This window comes from Raphanus sativus, chromosome 7 (genome assembly GCF_000801105.2).
Source record: "Raphanus sativus cultivar WK10039 chromosome 7, ASM80110v3, whole genome shotgun sequence".
Classification (NCBI taxonomy): domain Eukaryota; kingdom Viridiplantae; phylum Streptophyta; class Magnoliopsida; order Brassicales; family Brassicaceae; genus Raphanus; species Raphanus sativus.
The window spans coordinates 9,575,336-9,589,155 of NC_079517.1; the positions used below are offsets into that span (position 1 = coordinate 9,575,336).

At 36.3% G+C, this 13,820-nt stretch overlaps 3 protein-coding genes and 1 pseudogene across 4 annotated transcripts; all 4 read left to right on the forward strand.

The window, feature by feature from the left end:
* The first annotated feature begins 519 nt into the window (after positions 1-519).
* Positions 520-2,067, forward strand: LOC108815324 (uncharacterized). Its single transcript, XM_018587965.2, has 3 exons — positions 520-922; positions 1,406-1,461; positions 1,990-2,067. The coding sequence occupies exons 1-3, from the start codon at positions 520-522 to the stop codon at positions 2,065-2,067; spliced, it is 537 nt and encodes a 178-aa protein (XP_018443467.2).
* Positions 2,068-3,675: 1,608 nt separating this feature from the next.
* On the forward strand, positions 3,676-4,368 carry LOC108815325 (E3 ubiquitin-protein ligase SINA-like 5; annotated as a pseudogene).
* Positions 4,369-4,972: 604 nt separating this feature from the next.
* Positions 4,973-9,279, forward strand: LOC108816963 (nucleolin 1-like). 2 transcript variants are annotated; one of them, XM_056990282.1, is made up of 7 exons: positions 4,973-5,369; positions 7,999-8,047; positions 8,289-8,437; positions 8,540-8,619; positions 8,699-8,816; positions 8,896-8,972; positions 9,066-9,279. In XM_056990282.1, exons 1-6 carry the CDS (start codon positions 5,166-5,168, stop codon positions 8,965-8,967), a joined length of 672 nt encoding a protein of 223 aa, XP_056846262.1. In that variant the 5' UTR covers positions 4,973-5,165; the 3' UTR covers positions 8,968-8,972; positions 9,066-9,279. The 2 variants fall into 2 exon arrangements, with proteins under 2 accessions (XP_056846262.1, XP_056846261.1); XM_056990281.1 differs by having other exon boundaries at positions 4,974-5,369; positions 8,534-8,619; positions 9,066-9,275.
* A 1,876-nt stretch (positions 9,280-11,155) lies between these two features.
* Positions 11,156-13,531, forward strand: LOC130497474 (E3 ubiquitin-protein ligase SINA-like 1). The gene is given in 4 exon segments (XM_056990280.1): positions 11,156-11,418; positions 11,509-11,933; positions 12,313-13,197; positions 13,200-13,531. Coding segments are annotated over 2 exon segments (678 nt in total). The 5' UTR covers positions 11,156-11,418; positions 11,509-11,933; positions 12,313-12,689; the 3' UTR covers positions 13,370-13,531.
* Positions 13,532-13,820: the final 289 nt, after the last annotated feature.

Below are 13,820 nucleotides of genomic sequence, written 5' to 3' on the forward strand. Positions count from 1 at the left end.
TTACCCTGATCTGACAGTTGACTCTCTCATTGATTCAACTTCAAGAACTTGGAATTTGCAGGCACTTCAGATTTTAGTGGACCCTCAGGATGTCAAATTATTGAAAGTATACCTCTGAGTAGAAATCATATGGGGGATAGGGATGGATGGCATTTTACAAATAATAGAAAATACACGGTGAAATCAGGATATCAAGTTGAGAGAGTTTATCCAGATAAGGAGAAACCATTGACATTGTTAGGACCTACCATTGATGTTCTCAAAGCATATTGCTGGAAGGTAAAATGTCCACCAAAAATGAAGCATTTCTTATGGCAACTGGTCTCATGATGTATAGCAGTCAAAAAGAATTTGCAAGTAAGAGGTTTAAAAGGAGATATATGCTGTGATAGATGTGGCGCTCCCGAGGAATCCATAAATCATGTGTTCTTTGAGTGTCCACTAGCGCGTCAGGTATGGGCTCTTTCACGGATTCCATCAAATCCAGTGGTTTTCCCCTATTAATCCTTTTTTACCAATATGGATTATTTATTTTGGAGAATTGATCCAAAACCGGAAAATCATCAATTTGTGTGGATTCTATGGTACATTTGGAAAGGAAGGAATCTAAAGGTCTTTAGTAATCTAGATGTTGATCCGAGAGATACACTGAGATTGGCGGAAACAGAATCAGCATTATGGATTGCAGCACAGGATACGACTACACAACGTCAAGTACAACAGGTTGCTAGTAGCAACACAGAACCAAGACAGAGGAGATGGTGTTTTACTGATGGTTCATGGAAAGACAATGACAAAGCCTCGGGACAAGGTTGGTATAGTACTTTAGAAGGTTTTGATAGTTTAATGGGAGCAAGGAATGTTAGAGCGAGTCTCTCCCCTCTTCATGCTGAAGTGGAGGCGTTGATATGGGCAATGGAATGTATGAAGAATTTACATTAGTATAGGGTCACGTTTGCGACAGATTGTTCCCAATTGGTGAAGATGGTTTCGGAACCAGAGGAATGGCCAGCTTTTGCAAGTTATTTGGAAGATATAAAGATCCTTCAAGACGTTCTCATCAACTCAAAGATAACTCATGTACCACGAACGTCGAATATGCAGGCGGATAAACTAGCACGAGGTGCCAGGATACAACCGTCTTTTGTTGTTCACATGGATGCGGAGTTACCGGCTTGGCTTCCCGAGTCTAGATGAGAGTTTTTGTTTCCGCTGATGACAAAAAAAAGAGATAAAAGATATGTTTTGTACATTAACGAATAGCCTCAAATCTCTGTATGGACAGACCCTTGGATACCCGTTCTTAGCCTGAGGCCAGTATTACCAAAAAATCAAAATCAACTTTTAAATTACTCTTTAATGGTAGAACATCTTATCAACCCGGTTGATTGTTCATGGAATGTAGATTTGCTTAATGCTTATATACGTCCTGACGATGTGAAGATTATTAGAGACTTGGCGGTTAGTAGGTGTCATAAATCAGATACATATGGGTGGAACTTTACGCAGTCTGGCAAATATTCAGTTAAATCGGGTTTCAAAACTGAATCTTTATATCCATATAGAGGTCAACAGACGATCAGTTTTGGTCCAAGTATTAAACATCTGCTGGTTTTTTTTTGGGAACTGAAGTGCCCTGCAAAATTAAAACATTTTGTATGGCAAATTTTGTCTGGAACATTACCGGTGTCGAAGAACCTCAAGATACGCGGGATCGACTATGAGTTGCGGTGTAGTATGTGCGGGGCAGATGAAAAGTCCACTAACCATGTATTTTTCGAATGTCCACAAGCATTTCAAACAAGGGCTCTGTCCAGGATACCTTCTCCTCCTGGATTTTTCCATCGTCTTTGGTTTTTTACTAGCATGAATTACCTATTTTGGAGGCTATCGAAAGAAGATGATTATAGTTATTTTCCGTGGATATTGTGCTATATATGAAAGAATAGAAATGATAAAATCTATTTGAACAAGAATGAAAATCCACAGGAGATTCTCCGTATAGCTGAAGTGGAAAGAATGCTTTGGGCAGAAGCACAACTGATGGTGAATTTGCACGAGGTGTGAAAATTTCTTTTTCAGCTATGTTTTATATCGATTCTATACCACCGGCTTGGCTTGTCGAATTGGCAGGTCCAGATACCTAGTTTTAGTTTCTGTTGTCAAAAAAAAATAGCCTCAATGTTCACGCTGTAAACGTTTTATATCTGGGTTGTTTCTCTTTTGGCACTATTGATACAACAACAAACAAAACAAAATGAAATGACCCTACACTGTACTAAAGTTACTCTTTATTTGTTATTATGTTCCAAAATCGTTTTTTTTTTAAATTTGTATCATGTCCCTTTTGGAGTTTTTTTTTTGTATTTTCTAGAGACGTATGGAAAATGTAAGATGGAGCCAAAATGACACCTAACCAGTGAGTTATATATGAAAGCTTCTATTCAATGTTTTCAGTACTCTTCTGCTAACGCCCTTACCCCATCATGTCATTTATTCCCGTGAACAAATGGGATAACTATTTTTTACTTTCCAATAATAATATCATAACTCATAACTAGTATTAGAGTTTGACTTACGTGTCTGCGGTTATTAATATTTGTTTCTATAACAAACTATCAAGTACTCCCTCTGTTTTTTAAAGATACATATTCTAGATTTTTCACATATATTAAGAAATCACATTAAAAATGCATTGATTTTTGTGAATAACAATTTTCCATAACTTTTAACCAATAAAAGTCCAATAAACACAATTAATTTTCTTGAAATTAACAGATTTTCATTAAATAATACATTGAAAAAGTAAAAAATGTATTTTTTTAAAACAAATTTTTTTCCTAGAACATGGATCTTTAAAAAACAGAGGGAGTATAATTTTTTAAAAGTTAGGGTATGATTGGTAAGTGCTGTGATTTTATTTTTTTGCTGTAAAATTATAGCTGTCATTATTTTTGCTCGGGCTTTAGATTTTTAATTGTTAAGAGTTGTTAGATTTGGGCTGTAGATATTTGTCTTTCTAAAGCTATTATAATAACATGATTTTAAAGAAAGGCTGTGAGTTTTTTACAAAGTGCTGTGAACGTAAAAACAAAGACAAACCTTGATTGCTTTTAACCGAGTGTTGTGAGCTTAAATGGTGCTGTCTACAGCTTCCACAGCTGGTACCAATCATCTTCTTAGTCTTATTAATGTGTATACACCATTGTTACTCATGTGCATTTTTCGCCATTATCAGTATATAATATTTTAATTTTCTATGCAATGTATTATCATAATATATTAATGTTCCACATTTTTTTGAGATATGTGTTGGGTCAAAATCCGTCAAATCAAGATCATGAAAATAATGAGGAAACAGTGTTGATGTACAAAATATTACTATACTATGTAAATATGTGATGTCTATAATATAAGTTTTTTTTTTGTCACGGATTTGACGGATATAAGTATATAAGTTTTGTACCGGTAAATTCACAAAGAATTTGCATATCTAGACGTTGTTTTATATGCTCTATCCAACTCAATTAAAGTAGTATAACATGAACAACATGATAGACATATTTATATTCATTAACTATTTTTGAATATAAAAATAATATATAAAATATGTATTATAATAATGGACATAGTGCTAACTCTTTGGTGTTATTGGTTTCAGTGTAATAATGGACAATTGGACATCTAGCTTGTTCTTTGTGCTGCACCAAATTAAAGAAGAAATGCCCTTTCTGTAGGTTACCCATAGGAGACATTAGATGCATAGCCATGGAGAAGGTCACTGAAGCATCTATTGTCCCCTGTTGTAACGTTATATACGGGGTGTAAGGAAACCTCATCATGTGGGAACCAATCGAAACATGAGAAGCTGCGTGTATACATTCCTTGCTTGTGCCCTTTACCAAATTGCAACTACACTGGCGCCTACATGGATCTTGAAACCCACGCTCATGTTTCACACTCTTGGGACACTGAAAACCTCATTCCGTTTGTGTTTGACAGTCCTCAACTATTTAGCATGAACGTGGCTAAGAAGAAGACAGCCGTTTACAGGAAGAGAAAGAGGGTGATTTGGTTGTAGTGCAGAATTTCAAAGGTACGCACGGTGGTGTTTGTGTGACCGTGAGCCGTATCGCGCCTATGTCTCCTGAATTGCACAACCTCATGCAGTATAGCTAAGCTCAATGCGTATACCACACTAAGGCTTGATGGTGAAGAAATCCAGAAGTTAGAGAGCAAGAAGAGCCCAAAGATGAGTTCAAGTTTATTCCGGATTATATGTTGAGTGGTGATCACTTGATGATGCAGATTTGCATTGGAAGTGAATATAAGTATGTTCAATATAGTATATATAAAATGTCACTATAAATTTTTATTTCTATATAGGTTCATTTCTATTTAACTAAACCTGTTTGTCTTGATTTTCTGTTGTGATGTAATTGGATATGTTTATATTTATTGATATTAGTTAGATTAAAAATATTGTATGATAATAATTAGTATTTCTATTTTAGTTGGAGGGTAGAGCAACTCCATTGATAGTATAAGGAGAAAGTTCTCAAAAGATAAGTAGTTGTTAATTAAAACCAAAGTGATTTATCGGGTTCTAACATCTATCCAATAAAATCTCAAAAGAAAACTTATTAGGTGAGTATAGAATTACATCAATCATTTTTACTTTAATTAACAACTAATCACTTTTTGAGAATTCTCTCCTCGTACCATTGATAAAGGTGATCAAGTTAGGAGATTTTGAGAACTCCATTAGAACAGTACTGTCCAGACGTCACCTTTGTATTGGTTGGATTTTTGAAAACAAAATTAAATTTACATAGGTATTAAGTCTTATTAAAAAGTAATATTCGCTGTTTGAGAAAATCATGTGAGTTCTTTCTTACCCATGGTGTTGCCCTTATAACTTATTTTATAGTGTAAAAAACAGTCGAACATTCAGATGTAAGATGTAGGCATGTAGCATCAGTAAAATCGAAATATATATTCTCAGTTACAAAAACGAAGTGGGCTTTTGTGTCCCTTACCTAATGGGAGCGGCAAATTGCACAAAATCGTAAAAATTGACTCCTAAAATCTGAAAACGTTAGCAGGAGAGGAAATAGGGTTTCGCAACATTTTCTAATCTAACCTAATTAAAGACGCTAGGCATAATGAAAGAGATGAACGCCGAGCAAGACTTCACTGGAGAAGCGTCAACCAGTCACCACCAAAAGAGGCAACGAAGACTTCCCTCCACTGTTGAAGAAGAAGAAAAAGTAGGCGATGTAACGGAGGCACGATCGCGGACTATGTTTGATTTGGATCTTCTGGACTGTCCCGTTTGCTTCCATGCACTGACAAATCCTATCTTTCAGGTCTTGTCTCTTACCTTTTTCTAAGCTTTATTAAGAATCCTCTTTTCTGGTTAACAGTAGTCATTTACTAGCACATGTGTGATTGTAACCCTAGATTCTATTCATCAAAATCATATATATGGAACTTTTTAGATAACAATGAGTAGCTAAAGTCCAGGTCTTACATATTTTATTTTCATTACACAAGTTCACTGACATGTACAGAACATGATCCATAAAGAAAACGTTTCCCTTTTCATCGAATAGCAGACGAGTCTTGTGAAACGTTTTCTCCAAGAAACATAATCAGATATTTGTCCTTCCCAGAACATGATTGATCATTTTCGATTTTCACGTACTTAAATATAGACCTGTTGTCCGATTTCTCAAATTTAATCTTATTGCCACATTGAGTTCATATATACGGCAAGGTATTGCTAAATTTCTTTTCTCCTGATTACTCATCACAACTTTGGTAATAATAACATTCTCTGTGTGGATTTTTGCATCTCATCAGTGTGACAATGGACACATAGCTTGTTCGTCTTGCTGTCTCAAACTGAGGAGCAAATGTCCTGCCTGCGCTTTACCCATCGGTAACTACCGATGCAGAATCATGGAGAGAGTTGTGGAAGCAATCATTGTTCCTTGCCCAAACTCAAAACATGGTTGCACCGAGAAGTTCTCTTATGGTAAAGAAATAGCCCATGAAAAGGAATGTGGTTTCGCTCTGTGCTACTGTCCTACACCAAACTGCAAATACACTGGCGTGTACAGGGAACTCTACAGTCACTACTATGCTAACCACAAGGACGAGGACTTGTGGAATTGTTTCATGTGTGGCCGTTCCAGTGGCGCATGGATATCCACAAGGGAGAAGATTTTAATCCTTCAGGAATCTAGTGATGGTCCATTGGTTGTGCTCCAGTGTTTCAATGAACCACAAGGAATGTATGTAACTGTAAACTGCATAGCACCTTCTGCTCCAGGATTTGGGAGATTCTCCTATCATCTTTCATACACGGTCGGAGATGCAACTATGACGTTTGAGGAGATGAATAGGCTTCAGAAAGTGAGCTGGGAAACTCCTGAGAAAGACTTCATGTTAGTTACTTACTATATCGTGGGTGAGAAGCTTCGGTTGAAGATGGTTATTTGCATGCGCCGGCTAGAAGAAGAAAAAGGAAGTTGAAGAGGATGAAGGTGAAGGTGAAGATGAAGATGAAGCTTAAGAGGATTAATTATTATTTCATATCCATTGTTTTCGGGTGTTTATTATCATTAGAGAGACTAAGCACTCACTTATCCTATGTGTACAATTTTTTTTTATCCATATCAGATTCTATTGATGGTTAGATCTCGCAAGAAAGCTGTGAGGAAAGACTAAAACCTCTCTCATCTCAATAGATGATGATTCAAAGATAGCATTGTGTTTACGGAGGTTGCGCATGCTGTCAATGGCCCACGGCAATGCATAGAGGTCAGCTTCCTCTTTTGAGCGAATAAAGGAATAGGCTCTTCTGCTATGGAGAATCGCAGTGATGCCCCCACACTGACGACGGATATTGATCCATGATGAGCCTACATTGCACTTGACAAGGGCCCATCATTCAAATCCATCTTTTGCCACAAAATTTCCTTATCAATGTGTGATTATCTTTTACCTATGTTGCATGGAAACTTGGTGGAAGGTACGTTTCCCGTTTCAGAAACGTTTCGGAATCGGAATCTCTCGGAAACTCGTGGAAACGCAATGGAAACTTGTTTCTTTAAATTTTCAATTTGGAAACTTGATGGAAACTTACATTTCTATTTTGGAAACTCGCGATTCTGTTTTGGAAACACGTAAGAAACTCTTTTTTATTTTAGATTTTTTTTATAAATAATTAATAAATATGGGGATCACTTTGTTATTTTAATAAATTAAAAAAACTAGTTAATGTTTATTCCCACTTAGTTAAACCTAAAATTGGGTAAAGAACCAGGTTAAGTTGGAAGTTAGAAATACAAGAAAACGACATAAACAAGGTATTAATCTCTTTCTCTTTTGTGAGTCAACTGTCTCTTGATTATTTAGCACTAGCTACGTAGATACATAACTGATTTCATATAAGTAATGACCTCTATTGATGTTTAATGATAATTTATTTTATTTTTCGTATGATTAAATAGAATGTCTATTTATTTATTTGTTTTCTGAGATATACTAAACATAATAAAATTGAATTCACATATTAATCAATTACAGATATATATGTATATATACATATTGACGTTTCCAAAACGTTTGCCTAAGCAAAATAATTCCAAAATCACGTTTCTACGTTTCGAAACGTTTGTTTCCGCGTATCTGTTTTCATTTCCATGCAACATAGTCTTTTACTTTCTTTTCTATATTTTGAAAGTTATTTAATTTTTGTCCCTATATATATGGTATATTATATGTTCCTCAATCTCTAAACCTAACAAGTTCTTACGTCTTCATTACCTAGAAAACCAAGCAGTCACTTTTCCTTTCTTAAATTCTTCTCCATTGAATCAACTAACATAGTATTCTTCTTCTTTGGCTACCTTCTCATTCTGTCTCGAACCTCTTTTCATGTTTCTTCTACAGATTTTAACTAACTTTGTTTTTGTTTCAAATTTTTAGGCTGAAGCAGCTCCTACTGCGATTGAAGCCACGAACCCTTTGAATGAAGGTACAACGACTTGTACCACAAATAGATTTCCTCTGACGCTATTAGTCAGTCACGATACCTATGATATATAGTGGTTATATTTTGGATCTTGTAATCGTTATTTCTGTTAATTGTTATACAAGTATTGCTTCCATTGTGTTATTTATAAGGCCGTTTATTATTGAGAATCTCAACTTTGGATTAAACGTTTTTGTGCTGTTAATTTGACTATTGATTTTTTTTTTGTTTTTTGTTTCTTCAGGTCAGAGAGAGCTTTCGGATGAGTTCAATACCAAACTGAATCTAGATAATCAGAATGAAGCATCTGATGAAAAGATGCTCATGGAGGCAGATTATTCTTCTTCCTCAGATGATTCCTCAGAATCAGAGGAGGAGCCCATGATTGTTAATGTATGTAACTTTTCCTTATTTCTCTCTTAAAGCATATTATATTACTTACTGCTAGTTAATCTATGTTTGAAGTTAACTTTTGTGTATTATTATTAGCCACAGCCACCAAGATCTACTACTACTGGAGGATCAAGAACACTTTTTGCAGGCAATCTTGCGCTCCAAGTAAAAAAATCAGATATGTAAGCATAGCACCTTCCACTAGTTTTATGGAAAGTTTTCCTTCCATTGACTTTTAAATTATTGTCCTCCATTCTATAGCGAGGAGTTCTTCCAAGAAGCTGGCCAAGTTGTTGATGTTAAATTTTCTACGGGACCTGATGGCAGTTGCAGGGGATTTAGCCATATTTTGTTTTCTTCTCCTGAAGAAGCACAGAATGTGAGAGTAACTTTTGCTATATGATTGATGGAAAAAGGATCCAAGTAATGATTTCTGATCACCTCTTTTTCTAATATAGGCGCTGGGATTTCAGGGTAGAACTTTGCTCGGTCGTCCAATTCGGCTTGACATGGCTCTCGAACGTTCATAAATCAGGTAAAATTGATTTTTACCAGTGTCTTGGAGATTTTTTGTTTGTGTAAGTATCTTAATGTGTGTTAGTAAATCTTCTCTATCAAAATTTTGTAGGTGCTTTGGTGGTATTTGAGTGGTGGGGGATGGCAGGATCTATCAAGAATAAATATAGATATAATAACTAAGGAGGGTTACTAGTTACTTTTTAATCTTTAAGATCTGGCTAATTATGATTTAACCTAATACTTTTGAGCATCTCCGTTTTGTTTTTTTTTTTTGTTTATGTAAGAGATCAAGGAAGAGTTCTATATTTGTGTTATCATCTTCTTCTTCTTCTTTTTTTTGTCACGATGAAAATCCTTGAATTTCTTTTCACATCCGAATTTATTATCAATCTAATAATATCCACCTCCTCCGTTTACATTCGTTCTATAGCCGGAAGCCAATTATACGAGCAACAATTTCATAAAGGTTAAAAACGAAGGTGTTGGAACTAAAGTTTTTGACAAAAACAGAAGGCTGACTTTTTTTTTACTTTCCGGTGGCTTTTCAACTAGACTTTTGGTAATCGTGGCCCGGATTAATAGTTCATTGAAAAACTTGCAACTAGCACTACAATCTAGTATATTCAAATGTCAAAAACGAAATTAAATTGAATGAGAAATCATGTGATTAAATGGTAATCTTAGAATGATCAAAGCACAATCTGTGATGAAAGCGCCACAGGCCCACAAGCCACTGTGAACCGCTCCGTCCCGCTGCAAAAAACGCATTCAATATTTATAGCCAGCCACAGAATACGTTTACTACATATTTTTAAATATAAAATATATGTTTATTTTAACTTTCAAAGCACATTGTATTTATGGCAGAATTATTGCAAGTTTCTGTAAAGAGATTTTAACATGTAGGGCCCATAAAAAGTGGAGAAATAAAGCAAAAAAGGACAGGAGAAGAAACAATTTGGATGGGTTTTAAGCACTATTTGCGAGTCCCACGTGCACTTTTGTTTTTTTTTTTAACCGAAAAATAAAAAAGAAAAAGAAATTAGAAACCCACTTGGGGTTTGTGAGATAAGGCTGCTTTTATGGTTTGGTCCTTAGGACATTATTATCCATTGTCTTTAGTTTTAGGTTCTTAGGATTTTTTATTGTTATTTTTAGATTAGGACATTTGTAAGGATTTATTGTTGAAATGATAATTATTGATGGGACTTATTCTTGGTCCTTAGGTAAATTTTTTTTCAAGCTGTTTCATTTTCATCAGGTGCAATGTTCTTGTTCGTGTACTTTGCTCCAATCTTGCGAGGCCTATCCATACACGCCTTCGCAGTATGCGTCATCGCACTTACAGGAGATGCGAAAGAGATAGAAAAATATCATCAAAACTAATAACCTAAGAACAACACCAAATCAAAAAAAATCAAATCAGAGACTCTAAATCAGTCTAGTAGTTAATGAATCTCAATCTGGATCTAACAGAAACCATGCGAGAAAGGCGAAGGCCCTGCTTGAGAGATGCGCGTGAGACAATCCTCAACAGCAAAACGACAGCACGTCCTCTCCATCCTTGTAACCGGAGCCGCCGGATTCGTCGGATCTCACTACTCAATCGCGCTTGGAAAACGCGGCGACGGGGTTTGTCGGATCTCACGCAAATTAAAATTTCAGAAACAACCCAAAAGAAGAGAAACATTCATTTCTGTTCTCGTGCTCGGGTTCTTTGATGCCAGCTGGCACGGAAGGACGAGGAAAAAGTCCTAAACTAAGATCCATCCTACACTAGTTCACCCATTTTTGATTTTCTTTTAGGCACAATATTAATAAGGACGTGGTCCAAGGACCCTGATAATTGTGCTCTTAGTACATACATATGGAAACCGAAACCAAAAGTCCTTAATTAAGGACTTTACGGAACCTGAAACCGAAAATTCCTTAATTAAGGACTTTTGGTTTCGGTTTCCGTAAATTCCTTAGCAAACCATTATATACACATATATAATATATACATATACATATATATACATATGTATGTACTAAGGACCAAACTATAAGGACCTTGCAATATTGATGCTCTTAGGCCATGATTATCGGCATCCTTGAGGCGTTCCCTAAGGCAATTTAGATTTAAAAATAAATAAAAAACACATAATAAAAAAAGGACGTTCCTTAATTAAGGACAAAAAAGTCACATCCTTGTTTCTCTCTTCTGGTTGTTTCTCTCTCTCCCTGGGTTCATCATCGTCTCCCTCACCAAACCTCTCCACCCCAATTCTCTCTCGCTTTCACATTGAATTTGCTTCTCTAGAACTGGGTTTCACGTTGATAACTAATTCTCCAATTCGATTCCGAAACAATCCATCCATGGATGAAATTGCGAAGGAAGTTAACGGCAGCGGCGACGCTAGGGATCTCCACTCGCTTCTCTCTTCGGCAAGGGATTCCTCATTCGTAACAACGGCGAACAGGTAAAACATTGTTTCACTCTTTCTCTCGATCCTGAGTTCAACGTTTGATCTCCAATTCTCCATTGATTTTAACTTGTGTTGATTCTCTAGATTATGTATATAGTGACCTTGTTTCGCGAAGATGATGTGCACAAGATGGAGACTGATGGGTCCGTTGTTTGTATCTCTGAGAAGAAGGGACAAGAAGATTCCGATGTTCAGAGACTTTTGTGGAGACGCTCGATAATAATATTCAGGAAGAAGGAAGATTTTGTGGAGATGCTCGAGAAGAACGAGAACGGATCCAAAAAGCAGCATCAGAAGGTGGAGAGAGTGAGAGTCAAGGACAACGCTTTCGTTGGGAGGTCTGTGAAGATCGATGTGGTTGATGACACTGCGTTGCTCAACGTTGTTCCTTTCTGCAAGAAAGGCAAAGATCATCATCCCAAGAGGTCGGGAGCTGCACATAGTGATGATAAGGAAGCACTAAATAAGCCGGAGAGAGGCATCAAAGTCGAGTGGCATCGGTATTCTCGGTAACCCTCTACTTATCTTTGCTTTTATCTTATCTGCTGCGTTTTATGTTGGTTGAACATGTTGAGAATAACTTTAGGTCTTAAGAAAAATTAGGTCAGTCCAGTTTTAGATCATCTAGTTCACGTTTCACCTTAAGCTATATCCTGAGCTTAAGCATATATAGTATGTGTTTGTGTCTCTATCCTTCTAACTATACTCAAGTTAGGTTTAGTGTCAATGAGTACTCTTTCCGCAGTGGTTTATTCCCCAAGTATCTATATTCAAACCATTCTAGCCTTTTTGATGTCTGTTTCCTGATCTGTTCTTCATTGATCCATTCTCTCCTCCATTCCAAAAACATATCTTTTGATAGAGGCCTTTTTCATTTCTTTTCCACAGGTTCTGTATCGGCTGTACTAAGATGAAACCGTGTGAATGTCTTTGTACATTGAGCCGTGACCTGGAGAAACCTGTCAAAGTCCCCTTTGTTCACACAACTTTTTCTCTCTTTTCTTAGACACATCATAAAACCGTGTGAATAATACATAAGTCATTCTTCCTGTATATAGATTCTTTGGCTCAGATTGTAATAAGTTCATTGTACAATGTTCATACATATTCTATGATGTTTGTAATTTTTTTTATTAAGAGACCTCTATAAGTCTTACCAATAATCAAAACTTTTGTGATTGTCCTTAACCATTGTCCTTAACATCGTAATAATACTAAAATAACCTAAGGACCAAATTTTTGGTCCTACCAATAATGATGCCCTTATGTCACTTAAAGTTGATCTAAGGATCTGTAAATGGCAGAATCGTAAAAAAGATGGGTTAACTTTTCTGAAAGGAGTTTGCACCAAAAAAGAATGTGGTTTCTCTCTTTGCTACTGTCCTGCACCTAACTGCAGCTACGCTGGCGTGTACAAAAGATCTCTACAGTCATTCGATGCTAACCACAAGGATGCATGGAACCGTTTCGTGTGTGGCTTTATCCACACGCCATGTCTGAGCACAGGTTCGAAGATTGCAGTCCTTCAGGAACATAAAGATGGTTCTTTGGTTGTCCTTCAGTGTTTCGAGTTGCCACAAGGAATGTCTGTGACTGTGAATCGTATAGCTCCATCTGCTCCAGGAGTCGGGAAGTTCTCCTTTAGTTTGACCTACTCGATGGGACGTCACACTATGACATTTGGATCAAGGGAGATGAATAGGATTCAGAGAGTGAGCTTCCAAACTCCTCAGGACAACTTCATGTTAATTCCTTCCTTTTTGAATCCACCGCTTAGGTGAAGAACTTGCGTATTTGCATCCGCCGGCTAGAAAAAGAAAAAGCTGGTGAAGAGGAAGAGGAAGAGGTGGAAGAGGAAGATGTTGAGGTTGAAGTTGGAAACAATGTTCGCAGATCAGCTCGTGAGAAGAAGGCTAACTCCAAATATCAAAACAAAATCAAGTAACCAAGGCTTTCTCCTTTTTTTTAAAAAAAAAAGAAAAAAAAAGAAAAGGCTTTCTCCTTTTAATTTTTATATATAATTAGGTAGTTATCTTCTCCATCTATGTTCTATTGCATGTCTCCTTTTTGTTGTGTGCTGCTGTGTTTCAAAGTTTGTAAGAACTCATGTTCCTCCTTCCTATTTAAGAGATAAAAAAAAAGTAAACTAGTTTATTATCATATTTGCCTTAATAGTGTTCTCTGTTCAGATAACTATGTAGAATTAAGGTTTTTAGTGGTCCGCATGAGCATTGGTGTCCCTTGAGGTATCTCTTAAGCGGGGCGAGACCACGAAACACAAAGACCGAAGGAAAAAATGGAGAAAATCCTTTATATAAGGGATGTCCCTTGTCCAATCCCGAACAGAAAAAAAAAAAATTTTAAAGGACTTCGCTAGTTAAGAAACTTGTGCAAAT

Excerpts from the sequence above, each read along its gene's own strand:
- LOC108815324 (XM_018587965.2), top strand. The coding sequence starts at position 520 with ATGGATTATTTATTTTGGAGAATTGATCCAAAACCGGAAAATCATCAA. Across the intron at positions 923-1,405 it reads GTTGATATGGGCAATGGAAT|ATTTGCTTAATGCTTATATA; the intron begins GTATGAAGAATT and ends CATGGAATGTAG. Across the intron at positions 1,462-1,989 it reads AGATTATTAGAGACTTGGCG|GAGATTCTCCGTATAGCTGA; the intron begins GTTAGTAGGTGT and ends GAAAATCCACAG.
- LOC108816963 (XM_056990281.1), top strand. The coding sequence starts at position 5,166 with ATGAAAGAGATGAACGCCGAGCAAGACTTCACTGGAGAAGCGTCAACC. Across the intron at positions 5,370-7,998 it reads TGACAAATCCTATCTTTCAG|GCTGAAGCAGCTCCTACTGC; the intron begins GTCTTGTCTCTT and ends TCAAATTTTTAG. Across the intron at positions 8,817-8,895 it reads CTCCTGAAGAAGCACAGAAT|GCGCTGGGATTTCAGGGTAG; the intron begins GTGAGAGTAACT and ends TTTCTAATATAG.